Raw genomic sequence first — 9,922 nt, forward strand, 5'->3', positions numbered from 1 at the left:
GCCTTTCTTCATATTAATTGAATTCTCCATGTGGTCTATATTAAGGGCACGTAATTTAATAGAACATGCTGTTAAAAATGCAATATTGGTGCACAATCTCTACATAAAATATCAAAAGGCACTTTTCATGGAATGGCCCTTCTATTATGGATCAAATCTCCTCCTAACCTATTGACTTAGAGACAATGTGATCCTGAAGGGTGGAGATCCAGTGTATTTATTGTACTGCACATCACAGATGGACTGCTGGTCAGGGTTTGCTGGTAAACTAGAGACGAGAGGAGCAGGTTGTGGTCAGTAACCTCATCTCAATGTTTTAACACCACTGAGTTTGTGGACTGATATAAGAAAGAAGAGTATGTGCTTTACATCTTCAGATTAGGCCACCCAAAGGAAATGGAAAGAACATGTTATTACACAGGCTTACTAGTCCCATAGATTTCAGACAGAATGTCATAAAAGTACAATAAAGGTTGTTTTCTTTATGTAATGGGCAGAAGTGTATGGTAGGCACTACTTGGGTTTTGGGGGATTGGTTTTGTTAGGAAGGACAATGAGAACAATGCAACAATAACTCAACCACAAAGACATAATGTGACGATAAACTCAAAAAATACAGGCCACCATTTACAAGCAATTTGAAACAAAAACATGAGAACAAGAGTCAGGTAACTTAAACATGTGAGGTTACAACAACAAAAGGCCAGGCAGTAAAGCTGATTGGATCTAAAATATGGGCAGATAGACAAAAATAAAGGGCTGAGATATACGTATGATCTACACATACTGCATCTATACTAAGTGTATACATAGTGAAGCCACTCGTGATACAGTATATGAATACCAGAAAACCAATGGTTGTGATGAGATAAAGGCAGAAGAAAACCGAGCCAATTCGGTTCAAAATCTTCAGAGGCTTTACAAAACCATGCTTGGTATAAGACATGGTGACATTGTTTGGAGAGGTGACAATGTAGGTTACCTTCAATCAAATGCAGATGATCATATGCCACTAAAATAAGTCTGCAACACAGGAGGACGGCATACTACAGCATCAAACAGTGTGAGGACTGCAGTCCATCAATTCACTAAGAGAATTCCGTTTCGTTAATTTCTTTGGCATTAGTTCCAGTTGCAGAGTTTCAGATCCACCGCAGGCAGCCCTGGCATGGTGCAGTAGTTAAACCAGGGCTGTGTGACTGTTTACTGTGGTCAGGCCCTCAGAAGGACGTGTCTGTGGGTATCTGGAAGTCCTTGAAGGAGTAGAAGGAGATGTCCCCGTGGTCCACCACTGCATAGGTGACCGGGACGTCCCCACTCTGGAAAGCCAGCAATTTCAGTGTCCACAAGTCAGGCACTGGACCATCGAAACTGGGAGAAGACAGCAGACATTATTCAGCGTGCAGTAGCATTTGATAATAGTACATTTAGGATTACTTTCGATGGCAGGTGGTCTTGTGTCATCTCTTTTGAAAATGTTATTATTTTTTAATATATTATTTTTTACTGTTTATAAAGTATGCAAACACCCCCTGCCAGTTTTGGGATGTTTACCTGCACACACACATGCGAGAATAGGGTTTTCCAGGAGYACTCTTCTTGAATTCAGCGACCGTGTCGGGTTGGTAAATGTTGAAACAGATTCTCCACTCCTCTGAAYCTTTCAAACTGAGAAGACAAAGCCCAATGTCAAACACAAGGCAGGCAGCATAGAAATAGATGTAATATATTTCTATGGCAGGCACCTCTACGTCATATTGTATATATCATCCTAGGACATAATGTTAATCATATTCAACAAACCCACAGTATAGGGTTTCACTCGTCTTATTATTTATACATTTTTCCACTCCATATACAAAACGAATAACAACTTACAGATACACACAAATAATGACTACATCTCATCTGCCCAGACCCGCATGCTCACACCCCCATCCTTAGAGCCTGTATTATTGATTGCCACTTGGCCTGAAATTGTATCAATTTGTTTTTCTGTTGCCCAAACTATTTAAATATTTACATAATAAATCCTTAGATTTTTCCATTGTGTTAATTATGGTGGATGAATTGATTTGCCCGTTCTTAGTATACGTTTTTTTCAAGATGAGAAGAGAATTGTCCAACCCATTGAATGTCTTGAAATATGAAGACAGATTAAAAGTACATTTATATTGTAATACTTCTGACAGTTAACTTTCTAGCTCTGCCCACAACTTTACAGCATTCCCAGAAAGCATGGATTATTGAGTGATTATTCGTTTTACACTTAAGACATKACTCTGCCATTGAGCTGTAGAATTTGTGAATTTAGTCTCCTGCATAATAAATTCTATACATTAGTTYATACTGGATTAAGCGTACATTTTCATTAACTGTAATTTCACGCATCTTAATAGATGTTATGATGAATGAGCAGGGAGAGACAATTACCACTAACCGGGATGGAACACTCAGCTAGCATTTCCTACTAAATTCACTTCAGGGTTCGAGATAAGATACTAAAGAGGAATACCTGGATGCTCCCTCCAGCAGCCGTGTGGATTTGATCACACTGATTTTATCCAGTAGCTCACCTGCGTCCAAGAAGGACGAAACGTCAAAACCATTTAGACATTTAACCATTCAAGATGCTGCTTATGAAAAATGTAATTCAACTTCGGTAAACCACATGGGATAATGAGTTCATGTAACGATGAATCACAGAGAGTAAACAGATATTGAAACTTATATGAACTTGTCATTGACAGCAATGAAGTCCAGATTAGTTTTACCGGTTGAAGTGACCTGTGCAGGGTCATGTAGGGGTGTGACAGGCCCCTCCCACAGGTGTGCTGGCCTATCTCTGCGGCTCCGTTGAATCCTTCTCTCCTGTAGCTCCTGGTACTCTGCCCAGTTCCTGCAACGTCGTACCTCTCTGTCCTGGTTRATGTCCCTCCGGTACCGGTCCCTGTCCCGCTCCCTCTCMCACTCACGCYGGGACATCCTCACCTCCCGCAGGTTGAGCCTCTGCARCCAGGGGRCCACATCGCAGGCCCCCACTGACCCCACAGCCCCGGGYAGCARGCAGGGGTCTGGGGAGGTCAGGCTGCTGGGGAGCCAGCGTCTGGAGCCCAGGTCTGGGAAGGGGATGGAGCTGAAGTCCCAGCGAGGGGAGCTCTGGGGCTGACCTGGCAGCTCAGAGTCAGGSTCTGGGGAGCCTTCCTTTGACCACCAGCTCCTGCCCTGGCCACCCTCGGTTGAAGTGGTGGGGTCTACGTGTGATGCTGTCTGGATTTCGTCAATGTCTGGGGCTGAAATATCTGGAAGAGAGTCAGGATTCTTGTCCTCTTCCTCTCTGTTGCAGTCTTTCTCCTCCTCCATTCTCTTAGAAGTGGGGCCCTTCTGTGTTCCTGTGTGCCTGGAGCGCATTAGAAGAGCCAGAACGGCAGGGTTTCACATTGAACAGTAATCGCTTTGAGGAGTGTCGGTTGACTGAGTGATTAAACCATGTCTAAATATAAACTGGGTGTGTCTGTGTCTGCTCACTCACCTGGAGGTGGGGCTGTGGCTGCGTTTCCTCTTCGGAAGTCTTCCTGATCTGTCTCGGGACTGGGGCAGGTTCAACTGCCTCTCATACTGCGATGGCACAGAACTACAGGGAACAACACCAATCCTCAGATCATAAATACAKTYGCTTRCATGCAACTAAGGAAAAGGTTMAAGTTAAAGGAAAGGAATGGCCTTAGAATCTAGACTAGTTCATGCCYGTGAGGGAGACAAYTACCTGGGATCAAATCTGTTCACCACATAACCAAGTCGCTTCAAATGGCCAAAAACCTTTAGAGGAAATAAAATCATCACGTTAGGTCAAATCATAAGTTTAGACTAGCTGGAATTTTATTATATTGTCTTTTCTCATACCTGGTAATGCTGTATACTCATTGTCTTCGAGTATAGAAATCTCTCATAGCCCGCTTGGATGGACAGTGGCAGGTCTTGGTAGAACACCTGCAGGTTTCCCTATTCATTTTGAGGATCACAAGGGATAACAATTCTAAGATAAAAATGACAAACTCTGTTTGTCTTATTTGGATCCACATGTATCAAACTAATGGAAATGTCTTTATTAGGTGAACAACAATCCGACCAGGRATAATTATAACCTGAATGGTGTGAGATGGTAACAATTCCCTGATTAACATGTTTATTGGCAACGCTGAGCCCATGCACTTACACACTCCATTAGATAGAGAGCCTCTTCTGGAYGTAGACATTGCTTACCATGGGCAGAAAACCCCATAGTCTGCCAAAACTTCCCCTACAGCAGAACAGAGAAGTAATGTAATGTCAGTTTTCATGTGAAATCTTTAGACATTAGCCTATACTAAATGTTAATGAGAGGTGAGCTCTAGGTAAGTTCGAATAGACATCAGCAGAGGCAGAGAGCTTGTCATGACAAAGTCCTTCGCTCTCTCTGATGGACCATTACTCACTGCTGGTGACTGCAGCTCCACTATCATGTCACTGGGAATCCACACTGCCTTCACCAGGTTCCCTCTGGGCACAAAAACATACAAGGAGTCAGTCACGCCACCAGCTGTAAAGCAGTAACACCAATGAACTGACATATTTGTTTAGCTGCAAATACATATAGACTAGGTATAATCATCTAACCACATATAGACTAGGTATAATCATCTAACCACACCAACAGTCTAAAGTTGATGACATCTAATTATACTAGTAGCCGTCACTCTAGTCGTCCTTGGTTCCTCCATCTATTACTCACAACCTCTCCACTCGCTCCTCAGATACTAGATTCCAGTGCTCGTCCAAACTCTGCTGAAGCCTATCCCTTTGCTGATCCGCCCCAGTGGGAATGAAATCCTTCTGCCCGCGCACCGGGATCTTGTGGCTGCGCGTGCGGGCTTCGAACAGCTCAGATGGGCTGTCATTGAATCAGAAGCACAACAAGTTGCAAGGACTGACTCTGTTTACAATTGGTGTCAGCACTGGCTACATGTCTTTCGCACTATATATGGTAAGAAATCACCCCCCAAAAATGCATTAAGATATTTGACCGCGCTGATAAAGACAGGACGACCACATTCAGATTGCCTAGCTAGCGTTGTCCGTAACAGTTAACGTTAGCGTCTATGAATGGGTTAGCTAACTAGCTGCTAACACGTTTATAACAGCTCGAATTTCACAACAAAATTGTACGAAATTAAGCTAACTTATTTGACAAAAACTATTATGTAAGAAATGATTCACCGAGTGCCTATTCATAGACACGGCGTTTAAACTGTGCACTTACTTTAGTAATTCATTGCCGAATTCTACTTTAGCTGATGTTTTGTTTTGGTCAGCCATGTTTGATAGGTAGACTACTGTCAAATCGTCCTAGGGTTTCCACTAGACAGCCACAAAGTCAAAATTGTCTGTATCGTAAAAAAAATATTTAAACTAACATAATTTTTTTGGTCTTAATTTAAGGTTAGCGTTAGGCATGGGGTTAGGTTCAAAATCGGATTATAACAAGATAAATTGTAGAAATAGACGGGGGTTAGCCATAATTGTGGCTGTGTTAACTAGTGACGACCGGGTCCTAGTGCACGCAACTGTACTTTTTTGAGAGAAGTTCTCATAAAGTTCACAAGAGGGCAGCAAAGCACAACATTTAAAAAAAATTGTTCAGGAATGCCACAATACACTTATATCACTGATGCTAATGAAGTCTGGGAAATAAGGCTTTTTATCTGCTGTGATGAGGCCACAGGGAAAACAGTCTCCCAGACCTGCAGCTTAGTTGATAAACAAAGCATGAGGATAAAAAAACAACATTTGATATCACCTGGCTAAAAATGTCTTGCAATTCTCAAAATAGACAAGTGTTAAACACAATCTTATTGCGCCATAGTACCACTGRMATKYCATTCATATGTGATAACCTTATTTTTTATTAATATTGATAAATGCCTTCTCTGCATTTTTATCATATTTAGATTTTCTCACTTTGTAATATAAATAGTTTACTAATGTTGTGAATGAAAGGGCTCTTGGAAGGGTGCATGTATTATATGTGCAACATCCTTACGACTTGCCCTTTGACAGGCCTGGCCACGAGTCATCACACCTGACCTGAGAGGTGAGAGACATGCATTTAGATGCATGGACAATGAGAGAATGCCCCGCTGAGCAAACGTCCATACTACCAGGAAGTAAGAGACCATGCTCCCCTCCCACCCCTCACCCCACAAGCAGACCCCCTCCCCTTCCCTGAAAGTCAACAATAAACCATGTTTCCAGTAAGCCGGATAGCTCCCCAAGTCTAGCCCATCTCCATGGTGACCACTACCAGAGCTGACAATGCTGTGTCTTCTAGCCTAACTAGACCACCCATGCGGAAAGACTTCTGATATAACAATATGTATCAGATTATTAAAGCTCCGTAATGCTGCTATCACATCTGTAGTCTGGAGTAAAATAAAAAATCCTCAACAATGAGCTGCATGTATAGATATTTGTGGACATACGCACAGTATTTCAAACATGTAATAAAAGGTTTYAGTCAACMGTGGCATAGCATGTTTTACACCTTGACGTATTCCYGTGCGAGACATGACGTCAACATTCCCRTCTCTGSTGTGAGTGACACAGTACCTTTGTGTGTGAGTCWCCACATGTTATTCATGGGTCCTTAACTCCTGGGTCTGGGGTTGCGCTGTGGCCTTTCAGTTGGCCTGACTCTTTAATCTGCTGTTTAACACACTGAATTGGGCCTTTGCATTCTCAATCGGCCAGAGCAGGGTATTCCTGCTTTGTGTGGATTGTTGACCTGCAAAACACGCCCTAAGGACCCCAGTAACTGTAACACTGAGGGGCTGACTGCCAGAGGTCACACTAAAAGGTCATCCTTATTGCTTGCAAAGTTATAGCGCTCAGTGTAGAGAAGTAGAATTTTAGATTGAAGACTACAATTCTTTAGGATCAGAATCACTTCTATTCACCAAGTCCATTTAAACATACCAGGAATTTGACTTATTGATGTGGTGCTGCCAGCAATAGACAAATGTGACGACAAAATACAGACAGAGGAATTTACACAAAGTCAGCATCCAGTATTTACTATGGTATGGTACATTGGGCCTTTTACATTTAATTTACTTGAGTTACCAGTCAAATAAAATTATGGAGATGTAACGAGTAGAATGTAGGAAATAATCCAGCCCCCTGCAATGAAATACTAAACCAAATGTACCAACCCCACTACCGTCCACCAAAACATACGTTCACATTCAAACKAAAGAAAAGTTCAGGATGTCTGTTTATARGCTACACATATCCAGCAATCAGGATTGTTTGCAAACAGATCTTGAGGGCAGTGGTAAAACTGACTRCCTAGCTCTAAACCATTAGCAAACAAWGGCACACCACAGAGAGGGTCTAACACCTCACATCCTCAGCATCACGCTCAGTCTCATCCAAGTGCTGTGGGTCCTCTGGCACTAATCTGTTAAATCTGTTGTCATTTGTCTTCAGTTTCAGTGCACTAGCATTGGCACCCTCTCAGTRTGACAAGGGGATGACCCATGGCCCTTCCTCCCTGCTCTAGTCCCAAGCCACTTTCACAAGTTATAACATGGTGACTATAGGGATGTAGAGAAAAAACAGGTGGCAATAATCCCTCACACCTCTCACAACAGTCTACAGGGTACCTTGCAACAAGAGAACAGTACCTTCGTGGCCTTATAAATTAAGTTGTGTCAGGTGATAACATGAAACATGGATTCAATTATTAGATGCTTTTAACCTGAGTAACAGAAAAGAGTACAAATGCAACTTACTAAAACTATGTAAGAGCAACATGCTGTGTAATATGTTGTATTCTGTAACATATAAAAGGTCACAGTGTTCTAGGACCTACTCCCCCAGTGGAACTCCATTGTTCTAGAATGTTCTGGATGAATCCAGATATGTGGGGAGTTTACAAGATGGGGGCACCCCTCCTACTCCTCCATCCCTGTCTTGTCCTGTGTTCTAGCTCTCGCTTGTTTGCATTCCTCTCAGTTAATAAGTGTTTGTCTGATCCCTGACAGGAGGCTAAAGATCACCCACGCAAACACCCTGGCCCCTCCCATGGCCAAGCTGTAAAGACAGCAGCAAGAGGTGGCTGGCCAGATCCGATCTACCGCAGCCAGTCAGGTGTAGCAACGGCATTCTGACACACGCAAACACACACAGTTTGAATGTTTGATCAACTCCTTTACACAGCTGACACATCAAGCYAACCACCATTTGTCAACTGACTAATGACCTTAAAGCCAGCAGTTAAAAGTAAACGTAGGCCTATGTTATGCTTCATTTTGTATCCTCTGACCTGTTTTGAACAGTACACACACATCCTATAATTCTGCACAAAAAAKAATGTGAAATCCTGACAAGCTCKGACCGGTAAGGTAATAAAGCATTCCCATCATCACACACAAATCAACCTAGTCCCATTAACACCCCACACTGCAAATGAGTGATGGCAGAGATGAGAAGAGMGAGAGTGAGGGTGGGAGATAGAGAGGGCGAGGAAGACGGTTGAAAGTAAGGCGGTACAGTCCGGTACTGCGTCCCGGCAAAATACATGACCCTATCACAATAATTAAAACAAAATGTCAAGAAAACTAAGCTATTACACCATGATTTATCATTAGGCTACCATATGTCAGAGGCATGAAAAATGAACGAATGGACTTCAAAACGGGTGGTATGGCCTATGCTCAAAAATGCGATGTGGTTCGACAAGAATATTGACATTTTGCCAAGGCAGAGATGAATGGCCGACACTGAAACATGCAAGGACMGCAGTGGATGCATAAATTCTGGCCTAATGACAATCACCAAAATGTCATTACACTTTGTGGTGTTTTGTGGAACAGATGTCTCTTTCCATTCACAACTGTTTGGAGGCTGGAAATATGTTGCGAGTGGGTGAATGTGCACGGGTAGCCTAGTAAAGGAGCCCTTTGATGTATTTCGGTAAGAAATTACATCTACCTTCACCCCTAGACAGAGAGAGGAGAACGGAGAGAGAGGAAAACGGAGAGGTAGAAAGTGAGAGACAGATGAAAAGGGAGAGGAAGACCCAGACATTCACACTGGGGCCTGTAATGTGGTGTGGGAAATGACCAGGGAGGTCTCTGTTTCACTCCATCCCACGTCTCCTCCGATCAAATCATTTAGTGGATGCACCCGATGCAAACCGCCGTGCTCTTTGCTGGGGTGAGAGGCAACACCAATGAATGGAGGGACAGAGCCGTGGAGGGGTGCTGAGAGAAAGCTCTGGCTGAGCCAAGCAGTGAGGGGGTCCTACGCTTCGACCAGGCCTGGGGGGCTTTTATGGCTTTTGTCGCCACGGCAGCTCACCTATTGAGGGGAGCCCCTAAGATATGTAAAACAGCAACGTTTCAAAGCCTCATCTCCACTGTGAAAAACAAAGAAATAAAGAAATCAAATTAAAGTCTGGAAAGGAGTGAGTAAGAGTAGAATAAGAGAAAAAGAAAGTATCCTCTGTAGTAAAAAGCAAAGGGGGGCAGTAGCCAAGCCGTTTGCTGGAATCCGATGAGTGTTGAGAAATAAATAAATAAAAGAATCAATAAAAAACGGGGTGAGGTGGAAAGAGCTTACTATGCTCTTGTTTGCCCAGAGTGTTATTTTCTTTTCTCATTGAGTCAGGCCAAGTCCTGCAAGCGGCTTGGTGCCTCTCCCACCCAGCATTGAGAGGCAGGTCTGGGCTTGCCCGGCCAAGGTCGGCCACGGCTGCCAGGAACGCATACGGCTCAGCCTGCCCCCAGCTGCCATGGTCCTTGTTTATGTTTGTTTTTTGTTCCTCTCAGTAAATGTCCCTCCCCTCCACCCCCCAAGGGAGGGACAGTCTGAGGAGCTCTCT

The 9,922-nt window shown here is 43.3% G+C and overlaps 1 protein-coding gene and 1 long non-coding RNA gene across 3 annotated transcripts; one reads left to right on the forward strand and one right to left on the reverse strand.

Annotated features, from left to right (window-relative positions):
* Window positions 1–201: 201 nt before the first annotated feature.
* On the reverse strand, window positions 202–5,581 carry LOC112072926 (tRNA-splicing endonuclease subunit Sen54). 2 transcript variants are annotated; one of them, XM_024140304.2, is made up of 11 exons: window positions 5,300–5,581; window positions 4,772–4,930; window positions 4,476–4,539; window positions 4,217–4,300; window positions 3,904–4,002; window positions 3,767–3,819; window positions 3,533–3,634; window positions 2,775–3,400; window positions 2,516–2,576; window positions 1,567–1,668; window positions 202–1,371 (listed from the first exon to the last, which is right to left on the reverse strand). In XM_024140304.2, exons 1-11 carry the CDS (start codon window positions 5,353–5,355, stop codon window positions 1,221–1,223), a joined length of 1,557 nt encoding a protein of 518 aa, XP_023996072.1. In that variant the 5' UTR covers window positions 5,356–5,581; the 3' UTR covers window positions 202–1,220. The 2 variants fall into 2 exon arrangements, with proteins under 2 accessions (XP_023996072.1, XP_023996071.1); XM_024140303.2 differs by having other exon boundaries at window positions 1,555–1,668.
* Window positions 4,892–9,907, forward strand: LOC112072928 (uncharacterized). Its single transcript, XR_002894421.2, has 3 exons — window positions 4,892–5,023; window positions 6,097–6,203; window positions 8,082–9,907. It is a non-coding gene; the product is annotated as an uncharacterized lncRNA (long non-coding RNA).
* Window positions 9,908–9,922: the final 15 nt, after the last annotated feature.

Source organism: Salvelinus sp. IW2-2015, unplaced genomic scaffold (assembly GCF_002910315.2).
Source record: "Salvelinus sp. IW2-2015 unplaced genomic scaffold, ASM291031v2 Un_scaffold2092, whole genome shotgun sequence".
Taxonomy (NCBI): domain Eukaryota; kingdom Metazoa; phylum Chordata; class Actinopteri; order Salmoniformes; family Salmonidae; genus Salvelinus; species Salvelinus sp. IW2-2015.